This window comes from Hydra vulgaris, chromosome 10, assembly GCF_038396675.1.
Source record: "Hydra vulgaris chromosome 10, alternate assembly HydraT2T_AEP".
Taxonomy (NCBI): Eukaryota; Metazoa; Cnidaria; class Hydrozoa; order Anthoathecata; family Hydridae; genus Hydra; species Hydra vulgaris.
Window position 1 is genome coordinate 35,505,001 of NC_088929.1, and position 25,405 is coordinate 35,530,405.

A 25,405-nucleotide genomic window follows, 5' to 3' on the forward strand; every position below is an offset into this window, starting at 1 on the left:
AGTTCCAAGTCAATGATTTGAGATGATACAGATTTAAATACATATTATGGAGCTTTAGTATCTTATCCCTGATGCTGGATCCACTGATGATAAAATCTTAAAACAGTTTTAAACAGTAAGGGAGGAAGAGATATTATATTAAATATGTATTACATAAAATAGACCATTTTTAAAGTTTGTCATTGTTTTATAGTATATTTACATATAAAAAAAATTAATTGTTCTACCTGGGAGATTTTAGAAACTGGATGTATCTTTTATATTTTCGATGGTTGCCAGCTGGTTTATGGAAGCTCATTGATTGTATACTTAAGGAGAAACAGCAGCCTCCTTGGATATGTTGACACTCTGTACTTTCTATTCTCAGCCTTCTTTTTATTTATTTATTTTTTTTTAGCACAATCTATTTCAGTTAACACTTTTATTATTAGGTTATGCTAAAACAAATTTTTTTTAAATAGTTCTAGTGCCCCCCTTAAAAAATTATGTTTAATTATATAAGCTTCCAGTAAATATATGTGTATTAAAAATATACATAACTATTATATAATTATGTATAAAAAAACTAGTTCATATACTATAATAAAAATAGTTTCTAATGATTACTATAAAATGTTCATCAAATCAAAGTAATAGATAGAATACAGTTTAAACAAAACATTATTCAGAGAACACAATGGTTGTTCAGCTAGTTATTATTATCAACCCCCTCTGTGAATCAAGCTTGAATAAACCTTCTGTACTAATAGGCCTGACGGACTGATTCTTATATAGTCTAAACATTGGCATTCCAAATTCTTTAGGGTAAGGAACAATGAAAATATAAAACTATTGGATTCAAATTTGAAAAAATATTTGAAAATCTCAAATTTTATCAAAAATGAAGAAATTGAGATTTTACATTTAGCTGAAATTGACCTCAGAAAATATTTTTTCTCACACATATCAACTCAGTAAACATAAGGGAATGGGAAAAATATACATGCAAAAAAAATTTTGTTTTGGGTCACCCTCATAAGTAAATTTAAAAAAAATATATATATATATATATATATATATATATATATATATATTCCATTAGTAAAGATCTTAAACTTACAGTTTGTGGTTAAAAAAAAACAGCATTTAATTCTCTATCTTATCTAGAAAGACAAATTTAAGTACTGATTATGTCAAAATGCAAAGAAAATTATATATATATATATATATATATATATATATATATATATATTTGTTTATTTTTTTATAAACTCAATTTAAAATTAAATTATATTTATATACTACTCTATATTTATCTCACAACATTTAGATAAAAAACATAATTCACTTAACCAAGCTGCTTCAAAGAAAAATGCCAGAGAAAGTACCAAAAAACACAGTAGAACAAGATCTTACCCACAAATGAAAATAAGATCCTAGCTCCTGGATAAAATAAATATGAAAAAATCTTATTCAGAGTGGTCAGCAATGCATAGCCTCAGATAGTAAAATACAATGGTGGAAATTTATAAAAGACTGTAAGAGTGATCACATGCAATGTCTTTCAAATGTAAAATAAAAATTAGCATTACTGATCAAGAAACTTTGCACAAACAACACTGGATTTTAAAAGATCAAGAAAAGCGTCTTTTTTACTCCCAATTACTACAATTGTAAAGAACAAAAAAAGATTTTGTTTGGTTGAAAATCCAGAATTAAAAAAAACATTTTTTCATATTTCTTTAAACTCATAAGTGTTTGCAAAGAATTTTATCTATGCATTTTAGGTATTGATGAAAAAGGAATTTGAAATTATAAAATGTTGAAGTTTACCTAACAATAGACAAAACAACAGAAACATGTCAATAGTATTAAATAGGTATAGTACTTAGTCAAACTGTAAAAAATTGCATTAAAGATTCTTTTTGTCAGCATATTCAAAGCATTTCCAGAATCAACAGTCACTTTTGTTACAAAAGTGCAATTGAAGAGTACATTCAAGAAAATTTGAATATAACCATTTTGTACAAGAAATATTGAAAAATGTGTTTCTGACAATTTTATTCTTGCAAAATTTAGTATGTAAAAAATAAATATTTAACGCAGAATTTATTATTGAAGTTTACATACTAAAAAAAGATAGATGTGACAAATGTGAAACTATGAAAATGAATCCTTTACTTAACTCAAATAAAAAAACAGAACATGAAATTTACACAAAGCCAAAGTTAATACTAACAAAGAACGTAATTTTGATAGGCTTAATAAAAGCAAGTGTATTATTTTCTTTGATATAAAATTTTGTCAGCCTACCAACAGCAAATGTTTCTAATTTTTTTTACAAACAAAAGTTAACTGTGTTTCATTTGACTGCCCAATGCTCAATACCAAAAAAAATTTATAGTGCACTTTGGTCAGACCATACTAGTGGTCAATCAGGAAATGATATAACTAGTGCTTTTTTTGTTATACTATATTAAGTAGTTATAGATGAACTTAACATAACTGATATTTGTTTATAAAACAACTCTTGTGTACCACAGAACCAATAAATAATTTTATAACAATTATTTTTTAAATTTTCTTGCAAAATTGTCCACAAATTAAAATAATTATTTAGAAATTTTGCGAGTTAAGACATAGTGTTATCTAGGACCTAGACAGATTGTACAGTATTTTTGAAAGAAATGTGGATGTAGTTAAACTTTTCAGTCCAAATGGCTTTTTCAGAATACTAAAATACATTCTTCTAAACAATCCAATCATGTTGATTTAAATTAAAGAAGAGCATACAATGGACTTTCAAATCATTGCTAATAACTATTCATTGCTCAAAAATGTTTCATATGCCAAAGTAAAAGAACTTAAAAACTCAGCAGATAAGTCATGGAGAATAAAAAACTGAGATTAGTTCTGAGTGGAGTCACTGTTGAAATGCACTTCAAGACAAAGCTTATATAGCATCAGTCTTACAAACATTTACGTAATCTTTAACACTAACTGTTAGCAACATTTGTTTTCTGTAATTTTCAGCTCTATTGACGGCTTGGTTCTGTATCAATTTTGAGAACTTTTTTCATAAACTTTTGATCGAATAAACAAAATCGATTTAATAATTTTAATTTTCAGGCTGTTGTATTTCATTTTCAAATGAAATAGATTGTTTAAATTAGTCTTCAATTTTTACATACTATTGCTACCAGTTCAAAAATTGTAACCAACATACTAATAGTATAATTTTTTTTATATTTCATAACTAATCTTGTACTATTAATTATTTGTATAGTGTTTGCGCCCAATGTAACTGATCTTCATGAACAAAAAAAATTATGTTTGCAATCTTTTTCGTTTTTATGCTCTTCAAAACTGCATTAAAATATTTACAAAATAATTTACTATTAAGGGCTAACAATTAGGAAACAGGGTTAAAGAAAGAACTCACCCGTCCAGATCTCACTGACAAATAAAAAGCAATTTATTTATATTTTTTCTAAATGTTTATTTAAAAATTTTAATTCTTATTTAAATTACTTCATCGAAGGTATAAAGCGCTTTTTTGAAATAGCCATTCACTAAAGTTTATGAAAAAAAAACCCAGCAAACTGCATGTCCACAACCAGGTTCAGTTACCAAAGTTTTTATATAAAATCTCACTTTCAAACAAATTATTATTATTTCAAATAAAAATGAGACTTGATTTACTATTATACTTGAAAATATGAATAGTTTACAAAAAGATTAACTCTCAGTATTTATAAAATTTGAAATTCAAATTACTTTTAATAACAAAAAGTAGAGGTACTGCCTGTTGGTTCTAGGCTGACAATATGATTTATAATCTCGGTTGACAATATGATAATTATATAGCAAAAATTTTGAAAATTTGGTCACGAGTTTTTGTATATTTTTCTAATTTAATAATTTTGTTAATACAGTTAGTTTGTTTTTATATTATCATTATAAAGTTGTTATATTTGAACTTCAATGAATTTTTTGAGTTGAAAAAAATTGAACTGTTACAAACAAATAGAAGGGTTGATAACCTTAAAAGTAAAGCCATTATTCAACTTAAAAAATTATACATTGCAGCTAATTTTGTTCATTATCTAGATTGAGTTCAAGCGTAGTCCTAATTGTACAATATACTTGATATCTGTTAATGCATCATTAGAAGGTAAACGTTTTTTATTTTTTTTTCCTTTATTATTTATCATTTTTATGAATAAGTAGTTTATAAAAGCTTTAATTTTTCTAATAGATAGTATAAAAGAACTAATGTTCTATATTGAAATTAAAAACTACTGATTAGATAAGCCATTTATTCTTCTAAAGAATGTAAGTTAATATGCAATTAATATGGCAGGAATAATTAAAATTCAGAAAATATGAAAATATGCATCTTCCATGCACTATGTACAGAAAACATAGAGTTTTAAATTTAAAGAAATATTAATTCATAAGATAATTGTTTATAAAAAAATCTGAAGCAGGTTTAGTTGTCATGTATTATGCCTTAATGTATCCTCTTATTCAAAAAATTTAATCAAAAGTTTGCATTGGACATGAATAAATTACAAGTCTATTACTACAAAAAGTTTAGTTGTCAAATGCATAATAGAATGGATATTCTATTATGCATTGTAGAATATCCATTCTGAAAAAAGATACTCAGACAAAAATTGGGCATAGCAAGAAACCAATCCATCTGAGACACACAAAATTTCAGCCTGCCTGACACATCAAGATTAGTTAAAGTTCTGCTTTATCATAGTTTGATAAAGGGATGAAGTAAAGTTAGTCGCAGAATTATCAATGTAGATCATTATATTATTGATAAGAGTTGAATTTATTTCATTTTTAAAGTCAAAGTTTTTTGTTAAGATATCGATGAATGCAATTACACTTCTCAATGTCCTTGGAGTAATGCAGAATGTCAAAATACATTTGGTGGTTATTTATGCAAATGTAAAAAAGGATGGGTGCTGAGTGAAGATAATGCCAGCTGTGTTGGTAAGTTATAAATTAGGCAGTTAAAAAAAGTAAATAAAAATATTTACTTTTTATAAATAAAAAGTAAATGAAATTAAATATGCATTTTTTTAGCAATAAGCATTTTGAAGTATTAATTTTAAGTAAGATATACAGATAAAGTTATATATAATTTTATCCAGATATTATTGTATCTATTTATATACTAAAAGATTAACTTCATATTCACTTATATACATTCCATTGTAAAGATTATAACGAGTGTACTGGTTTGACAGCTCCATGCTCTTTGAGTAACCAGGAATGTCTAAATTCGAATGGCAGTTATTTGTGCAAATGTAAGAGTGGATGGACTTTTGAGTTAAATAGTGGATGCATTGGTAAGTCATTAATTGTAAACTTAAATTCAAATATAAACATCTATAATTTTAGATGAAGTTAATTTGGGTTCATTACAAAATTTAGTCATTCAAAAAATCAATGTTTTCAATACACCCACTCACTTTTTGAAGCTCCTAGACACTTAACTTGTGAAAAATAAACATACTTCTTCCCCATAAACATACCCAATGGTATAGACCTCAAACATTACGTTTTGGGTATCCTAGCAAAACCGTTAGTTACACTTTTATAGTAATATATTAATTTTATTAAATCTTTTTTGTTTGATATAATATGCATTTTAAAACACAACATATTCAAGAATATAATTTTTAATATCATCTAATTCAAGTTTTAATATTATATCAATTCAAATTTTAATATTATATTATTTCAAGAATATAATGTTTTAATATTAAAGAAAACTATTGTTTTCAACAATTAAGTTAAAGTAACTTGTCAGGTATTCATGGAGAATAGTCAGGTTATTTTATAAGTAATACAGTTTAGTAGTTTTATAAGTAATAAATATATGTTTAATTGAAGATGTACAAGTGATGTACAGTAATAAGACTAATAACAAATTCAATCATGTCTAAGAATAGTTTTATTTGATAATATGGATGAACATTTTAAAGAGAAAGAAGTAAAAAAAGTGCAGAAAGTTTGCAAAAATTTTGATTTGGTGGTGTTAAATTCTATGGAGCCAATTTTTTTTTGGTTTTTTACTATGAGTGTTCAAAAACAGATTGATATGGTTAAAACCAGTTTGATAGGACTTTTTTAAACAAACCTCACTTAAAAGGACCCAGTTAAAATATAATATGAGCAAAAAGTTATCAACCGCGGATAGAATTTTTTGATTATTTTGCAAGTTCTTTACCTTTTTTGTTAATTTTGTTCAAAATTTCATCTGCTATAAAGATTAAAAATAAGTAGGTAAGCTACGCAAAAAATTTTTATATTTAATATATATTTCAAAATGCATGTTAAGTTTTATACTTTGAGTATGACGCAATTTATATAAATTTACAATAACACATCAAATTAACAAATACGTTTTTAAATAATTTGTTTCTTCTGAATCTGAGTTTTTTAAATTCATAATTTTTTAAATTAGACAGTATGAAGTCTTCAGGAATTCCTCATAAAGATGTTAAATAAGAAAGAGCTCTTTCATTGTATTTTAGAAAAGAGGTGTTTTTTGAGTCATTCCTTTTAGTGGGTACAGTGAGTTCTTTTGTATTAATTTCAAAGTTTTAAACTCCCACTTTTAGTTGAGATTAGAGGTGAACATAAATATGCTTTATCCAAGTTTACTAGCGTTATCAACTTGTTTTTCATCAAGTTTTAAGATTTTTTGCATTTTTGTATTTTTTGTTTAGTCTCTTATTAATGTGTAGAATCTGCTTTTTCCGAATAGTTTTTTCTGTTAATTTTTATTTAAAGATGGTTTATAAATTTACAAAAACTGGTCATTTACAACTGTTTTTATATGGTGTTAAAGTATCACACAACCAATATATTAAAAATTATTTTCCTTTAATTTGGTCAGAATTATTATATGCCTATTTTGCATTCTTTTTTAATAAATTTTTAATAGTAAACTGTTTGGTGGATACATGTTGGTATAAAACATAAACTTTAGCCTTTTCTTTGTTTTCTTTTTTTCAGTCTATAAAGTTTGTGATTTTACTTATTTATTTTTTTCATCTTTGCTTCTAAAAGGAAGAAAGTATACAACTCTAATAGTGGTTGGAAAGAAACTTCCAACCACTATTAGAGTTGGAAGTTACTGGATGAGTAAAGATGAAGTTTGTAGAGCAAGATAACCATTGACAGGCAATTTAAAAGATTGCAAATTAAATGAATCAGGAAAATAAGATAAAGAAAGGGAATTACAGGAGAGAGCTCATGTTTGTGTATTCATTGCAAGTAATAATAAAATTGTTGAAAATTATAGGAAGAAACATCAGGTGTTTCTCATTTAGTTTCAATACTTATAAATTATACTACAAGTATTACATTTAGCCGGTTCTGGTTCAAAGTTGACTAGTAGTCAGCTTCATTAGTTGTTTTCCAGACAACACTAATTACTTAACTCTTTAACTCTAAGGGGTTGTCCATAAAGTATATACGCCAAAATTTTTGAAATTTGACACTCCCTTCCCTTCCCCCTGTTGCTATGCGTCAATTTTTTTCAATAAAAAAGTTTATCAAAAAAAAAAGGTGGAGGAGGCACCTTGGATATTTTATACGACCCCAAAGTCTTTTGTTTGCAGTACAGGATCCCAATTTAAAAAACGTCTTCAAATATATACAAAGTTGTCTATGTGTTTGCTTGGCCAAGAGGTTAATGCCATGTACTATGACAACTGGGTTCGGGGTTCGATTCCTGGAAATGTCCTGCTGTATTTTTTTTTTGTTTTAATAACGAATTAAATAAAAATAAACTATACTTAAGCCGGACGTTTTTTGCTTTTGTAAGTCCATAAGAAACAAGCCTTACGCAAGATCATTAATATTGAAAACAAAGCCTAAAACCCAGTGCCAAAGGTAGTCTACTCATACCCCTTAATTGTTGGGGGGAGGAACAGCAAATTAAGTGCCCTTTTGGTAATTTAAGGAGCTTTTTATTTTAGCAAAACCTAGCGTTAAAATTCGAAAGATTCCAAGACCCTAATGACACTTTTTTTTTGGGAGAAGGGGATTTCCGACCCGTTAGCCACAACAATGCCAAAACCAATTTGTTGACTCAAAAAGTAGGTTGCCTAAAATATGCCCTAAAAAATCACACATTGTGCAAACTCCAAACTTAAATATGTTTATACCTATATCAAATGAGGCCTTGATAAAAATTCGTATGGCAGAGGCCTGGGAATAAAAAGCCTTGAAACGATTGCACTGCCCAAATGTTAAGCCACTAATGTAGTATAATTTTTAACTAATATCTAAAAGTAAATTTAAATTTATCGAGAGATTTTAAATTTTGTTGAAAAGTATTGTAAATTACAAAAGCCTATGCAAAATTTACAGCCCCTCATTTCCTTTTCTTTTTCAGGGGGGAGGGGGGTTAGAAAATTTGCGCCCATACATGTGTGTGCATAGAGAGAAACTATACCCTCTATCCCCTATACCATACATCTTTTTATGTTGGCAAACTAGGATCTTTATTCTGAATTTTAACTTTTTTGTTGATTAGCTGGTTAATAGTAATAAATTAGAAAATCGAAGTACGTACTTTTAAATTAAACCCTTCCCCACTCTCCACCCCCCTCTCCCCACCCCATACGCTTTCGTACGCTTTTTGAAGACCTCCCCCTATGAGCATACATAGTTTATGGATGACCCCTAACATTTTGAATTTTATCTTCAAACTTTAAACTCTGAGTGATTAAACTATAAAATGAAAAAATGTTAAAAGAAAAAGCATAGTTACTCCAGGAATATTTTATTTATAATTATTTAAGAATAATTATTAATTAGTATAAATGTTAAATATTTATTTACCAATAAAGAATTCAGCTTTTTGTATTGATTAACTCATATTTAAAAATGATTAAACATTAAATTACTCAATTTAAGTTAAGAGTTGAAAAATCAACTGAAACTATTCCTTTAATTTTTTCATTTAAAAACATTAGTAATTAGTATATTTAACTTTCTATTTGTATTTTTAAGTTTGTGTTATGATATGGGTCTTGAATTTTTATTTTTTATTATTTTAGATCCAGCACCCTATACGTCTACAAACACGGTTGCAATTATAGTTTCTGTTTTGATTTGCTTTGTAATACTTGCTGTTATTGCAGCATTTTTTATTCATAGAAAAAAATTTATGTTCCAACCAAATATAGATCCAGATCAATGGGAGTAAGTAAAAATAAACTACTAAATATTTTTAAAATGAATGTCTAAATATCAAAAATTCAAATTATAGAAAAAATATTTCACTAGCAGTTAGGAATTGTTATAATTAATTTTATGAAAACTCTAGTTGTGTTGCAACCAGGAAGTTACATTATTTTTCAAAAAATTAGTTGTGAAAAAGAATTTTTTAGAACTAGTATAATTTTAGTTTGGTAATCTATTTTAACAACTTTTGAAAAGGTATTTGTTTTTATGCCTGCATTTAGAAATTAATTCAGATTATTTGTTTAATAAATTTTATTGATATGGGTAATAACTCCAAATTTTTCTTGCAAACATATAATACATTTTTTGGAAATATTATTATAGGCAGATGCAGTTTTTAGAATAGACCAGTTTAATTTAAAATTAATATTTTTTTACTTTTAATTGACAAAAATGTTTTGATGGCTTAGTCTCCTTTGAGTATTTTAAATGTTTAAGATTGTTTGTGGTTGGTGTAATGTTTTTCCCATTCATCTTTGGCTAATCTAATGAATTGTTCACCAGGACTATTATAAAAAGGGTTATAAAAAACCTAACGATAAATTATTGTATATAATAAATTTAAATAAACCTCATCAAATCTTAAAGCAAATCCCTATTTTAATTAACAATAAACTAAATTAAAACTCCTCTAATAAAAATATTTTCAACTCTTTTAAAGGTGGGCATGAAAATGCTCTTAAAAAAAGATTTAAAAACTGCATGCTAAAATTTGAAACAAAAGTTGCAAAAAAGCAAAATTGAAATAAAAATAAAATTTGGCTTAACCCTCTGTTCTGCAAAAATGTTTCAACAAATATTGGAAAAGAATTTGTAAAATTGATATATAAACATTTCCCTCCCTTTAATAAATTGCACAAAGCTTTTAACAGAAACACTATTAAACTAAGTTATAGCAAAAAATATAGAAAGAATTATAAAAAGCCACAATGTTGCATTGATTGATAAAAATGAAATTCTTAAAGAATAAAAGACTGAAACTTGTAATTTTAATGTTTTTTCTATGAATAGCAAATGCTTATCAAAAAATATTATTTACTAATGCATTGTTCCCTCACAAAATAACTCTGATTAACAATATATTGGCTTGTTAAAGCAAATCACAAACAATCTTTTACGCATAAAAAAATACTTTAAAGTGACTATGCATTCAAAATATATTTGGCAATTAAAAGAAAAAGATATTAATTTTAAATTAAACTGGTCTATTCTAAAAACTGCACCTGCTTATAATAATATTCCCAAAAATAAATGCTTTGTTTGCAAAAAAAAATTGAAATTATTAATCAAATGGATCAAGAAAATTTATAAAACAAAAATTCTGAAATAATTTCTAAATGCCAGTACAAACATTAATACCCTTTAAAAATTATAAAAGCAAACTGCCAAGCTAAAATTATAGTAATTATAGAGAATTCTTTTTCACTACTAATTTTTTGAAAAATAATGTAGCATTTTTGAAAAGTAATGTAATTTCCAGGTTGCAACATAGCTACAGTTTTAATAAAATTAATTATAGAAATGCCCAACTTCCTGTAAAATTTCTTTACTATAATTTGACTTTTTTGATATTTAAACATTCTCCCAGATGAACTTCTAAAGGTTAAACAGACTGTAGAAGTTTAGATAAGTGTTTTTATTATTTTATACTTATATGTACTTAATATTTAACGGGTCCCTAATATTTTCAAAAAAAAAGTTTCTCAAAAATAGGTCAACCTGGTACTCAAATGAAGCGCAATTATATAAAAATTTCAAAAATTTTATTCATTTTTAAAAATAAATTTGAAATTTAAACTTATTTATCACAATTATCATGAAAAATTCACTTATTTCATTTTTTGCTAAAAAACAAGATTTTTACGTAGTAAAACCTAAAAAAACTTTATTATTTCAAAATGAATGTTATTTTTGAAATTTTTATATAACTTCGCTTCATTTGAGTACCAGGTTGACCTATTTTCGAGAAACTTTTTTTTTTTAAATATTAGGGACCCGTTGAATATTAAAGGGTTTTGGGGGACCTCTAAAAATATTTTTTATTCAACAAAATTTTAAACCTAGTGTTTTTGTATTATATAGAACACATTTAAAGGGTGGGAGCAGATTTTTTTCAAAAAAATTGTATTTAGGGCCACCCTAATATATATATATATATATATATATATATATATATATATATATATATATATATATATATATATATATATATATATATATATATATATATATATATATACGTATATATATATATATATATATATATATATATATAAACGTATATATATATATATATATACGTATATATATATATATATATATATATATATATATATATATATATATATATATACATATATATATACACAATATATATATATACATATATATGTATATATACATATGTATATATATATACATATATATGTGTATATATATATATATATATATATACATCTTTATATATATTTATATATATATATATATATATTTATATATATATATATTTAAATATATATATTTATATATATATATAATATATATATATTTATATATATATATATATATTTATATATATATATATATATATATATATATATGTATATATATATATATTTATCTGCGTGTGTGATGTGTTAGTATTTATGTATGTATAAATATGCATATATTACAAAACTGTTATAGAAAGTACATGAATTATGAAAAATCATCAACAGATAAATGGGAGATATTTCCTAAAAGCATTATCTTTGGTAAAAAAATTGGCGAAGGTGAATTTGGAAATGTTTTCATGGCAAAAATTTGTTTAAACCTTCTTGCTAAAACCAGTTATGCTAATCAATTTGAAGAAAATTTTTGTGATATAAAAATAGACTCCACAATAAATGTTGCAGTAAAACTCTTAAAAGGTTATTTCTTATTTTATTTTTTTAAAAAAAAAAGAACATACTCGTTATGCATGTTCTTTTTTTTTTTTTTTTTTATTTTCTCCTCTGAATAGCAGAACAGCCTTTACTCTATTCTTTGCCTCTATTCTATTCTTTGCGGCATTGAGGAACAAGTGGCTCGCAATATTAAAGTACATTTTATGACACCAAGTTTTGATTGCTGCTTTTCTCAGAATCGCTAATGTGGTTGAGTTCCATTTAAAAAATTTTAACTTTACCCAATAATTTTTGTTGGCATTTAAATCAGGTGTATTGACTGACGGCAGGGCAAGAACATTAATTTCATTTTCTTAAAACAATATTTTAGCTTTAAGAAAATGAAATCTTGAGCTTTCTAATTTGAAATTAATTTGACTATTTATTCTTCGAAAATTTCAAATAATTGAGAGCCTGTATAGCTGTTAGCAGTGTTTATACCTCAAATCATATTGCATTAAAACAGGAAATGCAACATCCAGGGATTAAAGCCTGTATCATGTTCTCAGACAAAGCACAAATTAAATTGCTTAATTTGTTTGGTTTGTCTGTTAATTAAAAAGTTTTTATGGCAATGCAGTGCCTTAGTAAAATATCTTTTATAAGATCCTTTACTTTTTCTGGCCTTGTTTATTAACATTTTAAAAATGTTTAATAAAGTTGAATAATTATGGGAAATATTTATTTGCTTCATGCAAGAGTGAATAAAGATGAACCCAAATAGGCTGTTTAGATAAAAAAAAATTATTTATAAACACTGGCTTGCAAAGGTTTTCAGCCAGTGACATTCGAATTTATTTTTAAAAAAGACAAAAAAAATTTAATTATTATTAGACTTTTGTTTGAGATATTGGAAAAAAAATAACATAGCAAAAGAAAATTTTTTGTTTTTTATTTGTAGTTTTTTGCTTCAAATTTAAGAGAGCTCACTCATGAGCTGCGTTGTTTAAATCATTTTAACAAAAAGTAACATAAATGTATATTATGAACATTTAGACAAATAGTTTGATTTTTAAAACATGGCTGGAAACTTTTGCACATGTAAATATAACAGTTATTATAATAAATAAACAGGCATAATTTGCATTCTTTTTGTATTCTATTGTATTTAGTGTTAAAAATTGTTTGTCTTTTAAAATAGAATAAAGTACAAAATGTATATTTATATATATATAAAAAGTGGCACACAATCATTTTTGGCCATTTTGTACTTGAATATTCAATATGTATATATAGATGGTGCAAATGAAGCAGAGGTAAAAGATTTTCTTGAAGAAATAAATTTAATGAAAGGAGTTGGTTATCACAAAAATATTGTCAATATGATTGGTTGTTGTACATTAAAGAAATATCTATGCTTAGTCAATGAGTATATGGAAAATGGAGATTTATTGCAGTTTTTAAGAAGTAAACGTGCTAAGGTATATCAATGAAAAATATGTTTTATATGAGTGTATATAATATAAATATATGTGTGTATTTATATATATATATATACATATATATATATATATAAATATATATATATATATATATATATATATATATATATATATATATATATATATATATATATATATATATAAATATTTAGTGCCGATTTTATGGGGGAGGGGGAGCACTATATATTTATATATATATATATATATAAATATATATATATATATATATAAATATATATATATATATATTTATATATATATATATATATAAATATATAGTGCCGATTTTATGGGGGAGGGGGGTTGGTAGGCCCCCTTCCCTTCTCTCCTTAAAGAATGTGATTTTCAAGTAGTCAGTTGTAGTCAGTTTTTTTTACGAATTTGGTCGGCAAGGTTGGGTATTTGACAAATTTCAGTGGAGTAAATTTTAAGTTTGAGGACATTTTCTTTTTCTTTTTTTTCTTTTTTTTTCACAAAGCCAGTCAGTACCTTTTAAGGATTTTTATGCCATTCCTGTCCAAGCCTGATATATATGTATATATATATATATATATATATATATATATATATATATATATATATTAGGGTACTTGCTTTTGAGGAAATTTTTGAGTTTCAATTAACTACTCCTTGAAATATTGGATTTTGGTGTTAAAACCAACTTTGGGAAAAAATTAGCCTGATTGGACCACTCTGGTGCCTCCCCAGACCCCTTTTAAAAAAAAAAATTGTCCAAAAATGACTATATTTGGAAGGCTTAGTGGAGGTAATAATATCAAAATTTTGAATTAATTTTTTTTTTAAGACAGGTATTAAAGTATATTTTCAAATAAAAAGGGTAGTTAAGGCAGAATTTGCTAACTTTTGCAGTTTTATTGTGTTAAATAGTGTTAAAATTTTCAAAAAAATGAATTATTTTACCGCAAATTATAAGCCTAATTACAGTTAAATTTTTTGATGAATGAAGATTTATCTTTAATTGATTATTAGTTATTTGAAATAATATAAAAGTACGTTAAAAGAAATTCATTTATCATCATTTTGAAATCATATTTTCCATTGCAGAAAGTGAGTCAATTAACTTTTTCTCAGACAAATTTGATGTCTTTTATCCTGGTCTTTTTGTAGCAAATCTAACGTTATCAACAATAAGTAGTCGGTTCTAAATTTCTTCTTTATTATATCTTTGAACAAACTGCTGCATCATTCCTACTGCTCTTTCAGCAGGATCATTTTCAACAACTCGAGATTTAGCAAAAACTTTGAAGATTCTAAAACTTGATTGTGTGCACGAATACTGAGGTTGGAGGGTATATCAGTCTCTAATCCTTTATTTATCCAACCCAATTCTATCAAACATCAAACAGGAGATTTGTTCAACTAGTAATGATAAATTTGGAAAATCATTGCCAGCTCTCTTTTTAATCCTAATCTTGTTTTCCACTTCAATGAGCGATTTGTTGTCAATTTTAAAATAATCAGAGTTTGGCATTTCATATTGAAGCATAGCAGAGGTAATCTTATTTTTTCTTTGTTAGAAACGTCTTTATCCAACAAAGAAAGAGGTAAAATTGTAGAATCTACATACCAGGAATGTTTGTAAAATGATTTCAATATTCCTTCAACTGCATCTGGTTTGGTACAAACCTCTTTGAATAGATGCATTTTATGTATTGATAAAATATCTAGATTTGGTGCTTTGATAGCCTTATCAGATTGCAAATATTTTGCATAAATACATGCTATGAATCACGCCATGATATTTATTTCTTCTAAAAGAAGTTTATCTTCCTTAACAAATTTAATTTAACTAGAAAGAAGTTGCAATTTTAGATAATATATGGCTTTCCGAGGAACTTTGCATGGTAGATAGCCATGTTTCCTGGATGATTAGTGGCTTTACTAATACATTATGTATTAGTAAAGCCACTAATCATTATTATTTATAAACTTTGGCATATATATATATAAATCTGACATATATAAAATTCGCCGAATGGTCACACACGAGCAGTGAACGCCCGAGGGAAGAAACGAAGTACATTAGAATAGAGGAGAATTATTTTTCAAACAAAGCATATTTTGACAGTTGTCAAGACAAAAATAAAGATTAATAGAGGAATATTTAAAATATAAATAAGACAGACAATGCACCTAAACAGTACTAACAATAATAATAAAAAATAAAAATATAAAAAAATTGTTATATAAATACTAATATGAACTAAGGTAAACAAAAAATATATCACCAAACAAAAAATAAATAAAACAAAAAATATATTAAAAAATAAAAAGTATGCATACAACAATGAAAGACCTCAGAATGGAAAAAAACATTAATGCCAATGTGTAAACATAATTTGTGTATCTCCTGGTTTCCTAATTTTTACACCCTCAGAAGACAAATAAGCAACAACTAGCTCAGCTAGTTCGTTTGCTCTGAAAACTTTTTCATTTTTAATATACTCTTTGCAAAAATTTAGAGACTCAACTGCAGTACATTTGATAACAGTTCCTTTGCATTTCATGCTGCTATGTAATTTACTTACATCCACACCAGCTTTATGAACAACAGAAGTGACAACTTTCTTGAGAACTGCAGGAGATATATCACTGATTGATGCTGCAAGAGTAACACTAACACTGTAAATATATTTAGAAATTGTCTACATAATTGGTTTTTCATTTATTTTTTATTTTCTCTTTGTCCAGTTTCCAGATTCAAAGTCTCAATCATTCAACATTTCTGTATTATTTTCATCTAAAATTAGTTTTTAATCTAAATTTGCTTTAACTTTCAGAGTATTGTGTTTTCTTAAAAAGTTTTTTTCTTGAATACTCTCTCCAGATATTTTACTATATTTTTTATCCTCGGTCCCAAGAATAAACTTTCTATTGCTTTCTTGATCATCTAAAAATTTTAAATCTTCAGCTTTTTCTTTATCTGATCTTTTCCTGTTGATCATTATGGTATGTCTAAGATTTGGTTTACCAATCCAAAACACTTTATTTATCTTTTGTATAAAATCATTTTGTTTTTTTAAATATGTAGTTAATCCTCTCTTTTCATACTTTATTAAATTGTAGTATTCTTTTTCTAGATTACTTGTATGCTTTCTAAGGGTTTTGTCAGAAACTATTAGAAATCTAGCATTATTCCAACGAGCTTTAATTAAAGATTATATGCACTTGCATTTATCATTTTTGAGCTGACTCTCTTTCATCTTTTTAGGCATGCAATATAGTTTTAATGATTTTTTCGTATTTGTTTCCAGTGTAGATTTTATGTAGTAAAAGTTTTTTAGTATTTCCATTGCAGTTGGAAGTTGAATACCTTAATAAAATGAAAAAGCATTTATTGATGTGTATAATATTAATACTTCAATACTTGATTACTAATTAGAAAAGATAATAATATAAGCAATAACGTTACTCTTTTTTATCTAAAGTACACGGGTATGCTTTAAATTATGCATAAAAAGTACAGTTTGAGTACAAAATAAAGAGTATATAATCTTCAAGCGAAATAACATCACCTGATATAGCTGGATTAGCTTCTCCATTAAGATAAAAAACTTTTTTTCTTGACCTAAACCCTCTTTTTTTGTGTGTTTTTATTTTCTTCAATATGAATCATAAAACCTAAAATACAGTCATAAAACCTGCATAAATGTATAAAAAAATAGTACTTTTAAAAATAAATACTACTGTACTTTCAAAAATAAAACTAGAAAGAAAAAAAAGAATTCAAACATAATTGTAAATTTAAGAAAACTACCAATTCATAAACTTCTCTATTTTTATAAAATTCTTTCTATACATGCAACAAAACTCCGATTTGGCAATAAGTATTTTATTTTATTTATTATTATCTAAACAAGTAAAATTGTTATCGCCATACAAATATAATAAAATAATAAAGAAAATAGTTGATCAAAAACAAAAGAAAAGTGTAAAACAAAGTATTTTGAAACTCTTATAATTTGTGGTAAATTAATTCATTTTTTTTGCAAATTTTAACACTATTTAACACAATAAAACTGCAAAAATTGGCATATTCTGCCTTAACTACCCTTTTTATTTGAAATTATCAATAGCTGTCTTTTAAAAAAATCAATTCAAAATTTTGATATTATTACCTTCCCCAAGCTTTCCGAATGTAGTCATTTTTGGACCATTTTTTTCAACTGAAAGGGGTCTAGGGGAGGCACAATAGTGGTCCAATCAGGCTGATTTTTTCCCAAAGTTATTTTCAACACTAATGTCTCACACTTCAAGGGGTAGTAATTGAAATTCAAAAATTTCCTCAAAAGCATGTACCCTAATATATATATATATATATATATATATATATATATATATATATATATATATATATATATATATATATATATATATATATATATATATATATATATATATATATATATATATATATATATGTATATATTTGTGTGAGTAAAAGTTTCAATAAAATTTTAATTTGGCAGAAGTAAAATGCCAATTTCATGTAAAATGTAAATTAAAGAAGTAAAACGCCATTTGGCATTGTAAACTAGCAATAGTAAATTGGCAATGTAAACAGAGGTAAAATGCCAATTGGTATTTTAGGTTTAATGAGGGTCTGTACAAATCAGACTGAATTATCACTTTAAGAAAATCAGTAGGCTGCTGTTTTATTATTTTATAACGACTTAAAATGTTATAATATTTATATGATGTTTTATAAAAATAACAGTGTTATTTATATACACTGTGTATATAGTAAAATAATTGTTTTTATAATTTAAACATTTTTATTAAAACTGATTTTTTTGAGACTTTTTGATATTGATTGAATATTGTATTTTTATTGATCAATTGTTACTAATAATGTATGTTAACATTGAAATTCTTTTACTAGAAAAATAGATTCCAAATCTTCTTATCGTACTCGATTGTTTATCTTTTTAACTTAATTTTAAATTTATTTTGATTTAAATTATGGTTTTTGTGCAGAAAAAATAATAATTTTGATATTTTACAAATTAAATCGTTTTAGCTTATATCTTCAAATGATGGTATTGAGTCACAAGTAAAGTTTATAAATGCAGATACTAATTCAAAATCACTTGAGGTTTATAATTTTTTATTATATTTTAAATGTATAGGTATATTTACTATAATATATAATAACGATTTAATAATTTTAGGAAGTTCTTCAAACCTGTAATTTTGTATAATTGAACAAACTGTTCAATCCTATTTAAAACAATGTGTTTCAAGAAATTAAAAGTAGTAAATGTAGAAGCAAAAAAATTGTGTACAAATATTTTTATGAATATATTATTAGTTATGAAAGGTAAAATTTTGGATTTCTATTGCACAAGGTTTCAAACAAAAATGAGGCAATTAGTTATAAAAAAATAAAAAAAAAAATTTTTTCATTTCTAATTTGATTCTCAGAGAGCGTTGGTATGACAAAATAAGACTAGAAAAAGCTTTTTGATAGTCTAAAGTAAGTTTTTGCTGCTGGTATTATAGATTGTTTTATAATCCTCGAGGAAATGCTTTTCTATAAGTTCTTGCATATTACATTGTTTGTTACTAAAATACTAAAACCGATTTTCAATAAGATCCACCCAATCTGGGTTTGTTACTAGATAAAAGTTTTCATTTAGTTACGATTTCTTTTAATTAGAGTCATAGTTTGATTGTACCTAGGGTTTTACATGCGTAAAGAATTTGCCTAAAAATAAGGTAGATTATTGAATTTCGATTGTTGCAGTATTTTTTTTTATTTTTTCTCGCTGTTGTTTTGCAACAATCGTATTATATGAAGACTTATTTGTCAATTATGCTCAGAATTATGAGTCTATTTTGTTAAATTAACTTATAGTTTTGAAAATTAAAAATTGAAATGTTGGTTAAAAACAATCTAAGATTATATAAATTTTTAATCAAATTTATGTCTATCAGTGTTGGCACTTTATTACGAAGGTTAACCTAATTTTCATAGAGCAGCCCTGTGTACAATAGCTAGTGCTCCCATGTATATGTATATATATATATTTATATATATATATATATATATATATATATATATATATATATATATATATATATATCGGACAAAACTAGTGCAACCAAATAATGCTAATTTAGTTTCTTTATATAAAAGTGCTGCATTTTTTCAATTTAGAGAAATAACTATGTAAGTGTTTAGAGACAAAGTTCTTCAACTTTTATTCATCACAAAGTTCATTATTTGTACACGAAAATTAATACATTGATCAAAAGTATTTAAAAAAGTTGATTTCCTTCTGGACAAAACAAGTGCAACTTGACAAAATATTGACCAAGCTGTATTTCGCTATCAATATTTTGTGGTGAATCCTTTGTTGTCAATCACAGCCTTGCATCTTCGAGGCATAGATTCGATCAAGTGATCAATGAAACTTTATGGAATCGCTGCCCAGGCCTTTTGGATTTGTTCAAACAGTTGATCCTTATTACGAACACCTTTACGATTAATTCTGTGGTTGACAATCTCCCACAGGTTCTCGATAGGATTGAGATCCGGAGATTGAGGCGGCCAATTCATCACCGATTGGTGGTTTTCTTGAAACCACTGCTTGACTACTTTTGCAGTGTGTTTCGCATCGTTGTCTTGCTGAAAAACCCATTTTATTAGCATATTCCATTCAGCATGAGGTAACATAACATCTTTCAGGATATTTTTATACATGAAACGGTCCATTATTCCATCGCTTCGATGTATTGGACCTAGACCGTTAGCAGAAAAACACCCCCAGACCATTACATTGCCTCCACCATGCTTGACGGTCTTATGGCAGTAATGTAAATCGAGGCGTTTTCCGGCCGGTCGGCGTACACGGCAAATTCCATCGCTCCCAATGATGTTGAACTTCGATTCATCACTGAACAAGACAGTTCGCCATTTCTGCACATTCCAGTCAATATGAGATTCAGCAAACAGGAGTCTTTTCTTCTGGTTTTTTAGTGAAATCAGTGGTTTCTTTGCAGGGCGTTGAGAAAACAATCTGGCTTCAACAGCACGTTGTCTGATTGTTTGGTCCGATACAGGCAGCTCTATTTGCTTTTGTATCTCGACTGATAAGATCCAGGGATCCTTCTTGACGAATCTGACGATCATAGAATCCTCTCTAGAAGTGGTGGAACGCAGTCTTCCACCTTTGTTATTTGCTACCAACTTCTCCGTAGAACGATATTTGGAACATAGTCTTGATACAGTCCGTTTTTTCTCGCGATATTTATCACAAATACTTTTTTTGACATTCCACTTACGCAATCGCCAATAATTTTCTTTCTTAGTTCCAATCCAAGACTGTCGGGAGCCATTTTTGCACTTGAAGTCATAAAAATAATAAAATAAATAATCACGCTTCTCAAAGCTTACCGTGTTACATTTACCTTGTGATGATACAATAATGCTCTGTGGAACACAACGTCTTGGTTGGATGTGGAATGTATTGATGTAATGAAACACTTGTTGTATTTCACTTCTTTTATTGATGTTCTTTGATAAAACACTTTATTAAAACTTGCTTCGATAAACTGTCTTGATAATAATGACTGATTGACTTCCATATACTGACTGAATTACATGTCGATTTGCATGTTTCGTATATAGTAAAATAAACCTGTGTGAACCTGTTCTGGAAGATTCTATATGCTTCTTTTCGATGCTTCTGCGAGCTTCTGGATGCGTCTGGATGCTTCTGAATGTTTCTGGATATTTCTGGATGCTACTGGATGCTTCCAGATGCTTCTTCTGGAAACTTCTGGAAGCTTCTGTATGCTTCTGGAAACTTCTGCATACTTATTTAATTATTAAAAAACTTCCGTGACGTTGACACAAACCAGATTTATAAAAATGAAACAAATCAAAAAAGTTGCACTTGTTTTGTCCGCTGCAAAATGGCACTTGTAAATGAAATTCTGCCTGTGTGCTGTCACCTGTCAGCTGATTGCTCATGTCATGGCATGCTATGACTCCAGACTCCTGAACTGTTTGCTGTGGTAGTATAGTTCGTTTCGTTTTTAAGACATGTAAAATTAGGAACACTTTTTAGCATTGCTCGATGTTGGTTGCAAATGTTTTGTCTAATACTGTACACACACACACATATATATATATATATATATATATATATATATATATATATATATATATATATATATATATATATATATAGCAATAGCTAGTGCCCCTATATATATATATATATATATATATATATATATATATATATATATATATATATATATATATATATATATATATATATATATATAGCAATAGCTAGTGCCCCTATATATATATATATATATATATATATATATATATATATATATATATATATATATATATATATATATATATATTTATATATATATATATATATATATATATATATATATATATATATATATATATGTATATATATATATATATATATATATATATATATATATATATATATATGTATATATATATATATATATATATATATATATGTATGTATATATATATATATTTATATATATGTATATAAATATATATATATGTATATGTATACATACATACACATATATATATATATATATATATATATATATATATATATATATATATATATATATATATATATATATATATATATGTATATATATATATATATATGTTTTATTTTTAATAGAGCAGAATTTTAGTATTAATAATATGAATGTATTTTTAAATGTTATTAATGAAGTATTATTAAATGTTACATAACTATAATACAAATGTATTATAGAATTGGTATAAAACAAAAAAAAATTTCTGTTTTTTTCTTCAAGTTTAGCTACTCAAACCAGGTTTATTTCAGCGAAAACACTATATTTTCTTTCGTTGATGTTCTGTTTAAAAGTTAAAAAAAAGACAACATATTTGGTATCATTCGAAAGATTTTTTGATGTACTTTTTGATGAAATTAAAATATTTTTTTTATAAGCCACCTCCAAAATAGAGTTGGCGTTAGAATAAAGCCGATATTTACCTCATAACATATTTGCGCAAAAAGACAAGGGCTCGTTTTTGCCTTACTTTAACTTGAGAAAATCTGTTTAGCTTTAGTATATAAATCTTATACTGTTTCAAAAAAGAAAATTTTATTTTTATTTTTATCGATTTTTTAAGCATTTAATGTTGAATTAGCAAAAAAAAAAAAGCAAATTTTGTGTTTGTACTTTTATTTATTTTAAGTAGTATTTTTCGTTTAAATTGATTTTGGTATATGATTATAAAAAGTTTTTTTTTTTTTTACCATTTACCAAATATAAAAAAGATTTGACGTAATGTAAATGGCCTAAAATGTATTGAAAAGTATAAAAGTATATTATTATTATTAAAAGTATACTAATATTATAATGCAAACAAACATTAAACTATATTAATAAGTATTAAAGTACTTGATTAAGTATATTAATAAATAAAGAATAGAAACTAAAGTATATAAAATGCAAATAGCGCAACGCTTCTTAACAAGGCCTGTAACAGACTCGTTTATTTAACTCGTTAATTTAATGCGGTAGTGGTGTAGTGGTAAGAGCGCTCGATTCATAAGCGAGAGGTTCGGAGTTCGACTCCCACCACGTCCCTGGAAGTACCGCGCTCAACTTAGTTTCTCCGCGCAGCGGCCTTGCTCGGAAAGGTTCGTGTTTCGGAGTTAAAGAGTTGAGAGAGGGTTGTACCACGAATAACAACTAAAAAAAAAAAAAAAAAAAAAAAAAAAAAATTGATTAGCCACCTCGACTGTAGTGGCCCCCCTCGGGCCTTGGGGAGGTGAATAATCTAAAAAAAAAAAAAAAAAAAAAAAAAAACATATAATAAATGTAAAATATACTTAATTGCGTATTTACTCGTATATTTAACATATAATAAACGTAAAATATACTTAATTGCTGATTAAATTAGCTTTTTCTGTCATTATTTATATATTTTGTTTAGTATTCCTAATATTTATTTTAAATTTTTCTCTTGAAAATCACTTATAGAAAACAACATTAATGCATAATGAGATTCCACTTATGGATATTGAAGCTTTTGATTCTAGTGATTTACTTAGTTTCGCATGGCAAATTGCGTCTGGGATGGTATGAGTCAGATAAATTTGCTTTCTATTTTACTGTAGTTATCGCTTTCAAGTTTTAATGATTTTTACATTATTGTTATAGGAATATCTTTCATGTATGAAACTTGTACACCGAGATCTTGCTGCAAGAAATATCTTAGTTGGTGCTCACAAAAATGTAAAAATTTCTGATTTTGGCTTAACTCGTAAATTATATAACGATAATTACAGAGGCATAAAAAATCGTTGTTTACCGATCAAATGGATGTCAGTGGAAGCAATCTTTTACCGAATATTTTCGTCATCCAGTGATGTGTAAATTTGTCTATTTCAATACCTTATAGAATATTTCATATTTTTGTTTTAACTTTTGTAATGTTTTGGATAACTATAACTTTAAAATGTTTTAGGTGGGCTTTTGGCGTTGTTTTATTTGAAATTTTAACGCTGGGTTAGTGTTTATAGATCTTTATTATACTACTAAGAGTATTCTATATTTAGTAGTTATTTTTTACAGTTTTACTTTGTTTTAATTATTGCATCCGAAAAGATCCAGCAACCATTTTTTGAATGGATTTGCTGTGGAGCTATTTAGGCATTTTGATTGGTTCATTTGAATTTTGCTCAGGTTTACTTTATTTGCATTTTGATTGGTTACTTAATGGACTGTTAGTGGCGTCAGCTATGTTGCCAGCCGATAACTTTCCAACATTTTATATAGTGGTTAGTAATCGATAAGCCACTTTTGGCAGCTGTCATTTATGGTCCATTGAGTAACCGATGAGCAAAACTACAGTGGACCGCTCGAAATTCTTATATAGGTCCACTGAATATCCACTATAGAATGTTTGTTGGTATATATTTCTTAATTTATAGGAGGAATACCTTATTCAACCATAAGTAATCGTGATCTACTTGTTCTTTTAAAGTCTGGTTATCGGATGGAGCGTCCAGAAAATTGTTCTCAATATATGTATTTTTTCTATTTAAGCCTTGTACAATTTTTTTAACAAAATGTTATTGTTGGTATACGTTACCCAAGTTTTGAAAATTTTAGGTACGATATCATGTTAGATTGTTGGAATGAAGATCCTCTTAAACGACCTACTTTTACTGAATTACGTGAACTTTTTGAAAATATAATATCTCAAGGCAATCACTATGTCAGCTTGGATATAAATGAAAACAGTTGTTGTTATAAATCACACTCATTTCACAGGATGACGTTGGATATAAGTGATGACCTACAAGAAGAAGAGTTATTAAAAAAGCCAAAGGAAATATCAATATAAAATAAATCTAAAATCGACTAAAATTATTTGGAAATATAAACAGTAAAATCTCATTAACTTTAAATATCAATGGTCCGTGTGAAACTTTTTATAAATTTTTGATTTAACAATTATTTAGAGTTAAACAGATAGTCAAAATATTATAGAGTTATACGTTGCTCAAATTTTTGAAATTTTTTGAATATGACAATTATAATGCTTTTATTATTTTATTATTAATGAAATATGATTATTAATGAATATGATAAAATTTAGTGAATATTAATTAATACGCTTTTTTATTCACAAATTTAGTTTATATTATTTTATTTCTTTTAATGATAATTTTCCTTTTTTTTTTTTTCCTT

The 25,405-nt window shown here is 26.0% G+C and overlaps 1 protein-coding gene across 1 annotated transcript; it reads left to right on the top strand.

Annotated features, from left to right (window-relative positions):
* The first annotated feature begins 2,147 nt into the window (after positions 1-2,147).
* LOC136086308 (proto-oncogene tyrosine-protein kinase receptor Ret-like) lies at positions 2,148-25,131 on the top strand. Its single transcript, XM_065808602.1, has 13 exons — positions 2,148-2,225; positions 4,090-4,153; positions 4,861-4,989; positions 5,220-5,348; positions 9,078-9,222; positions 11,950-12,173; positions 13,425-13,609; positions 18,672-18,746; positions 23,690-23,788; positions 23,870-24,081; positions 24,177-24,217; positions 24,643-24,739; positions 24,824-25,131. Exons 1-13 carry the CDS (start codon positions 2,148-2,150, stop codon positions 25,056-25,058), a joined length of 1,713 nt encoding a protein of 570 aa, XP_065664674.1. The 3' UTR covers positions 25,059-25,131.
* Positions 25,132-25,405: the final 274 nt, after the last annotated feature.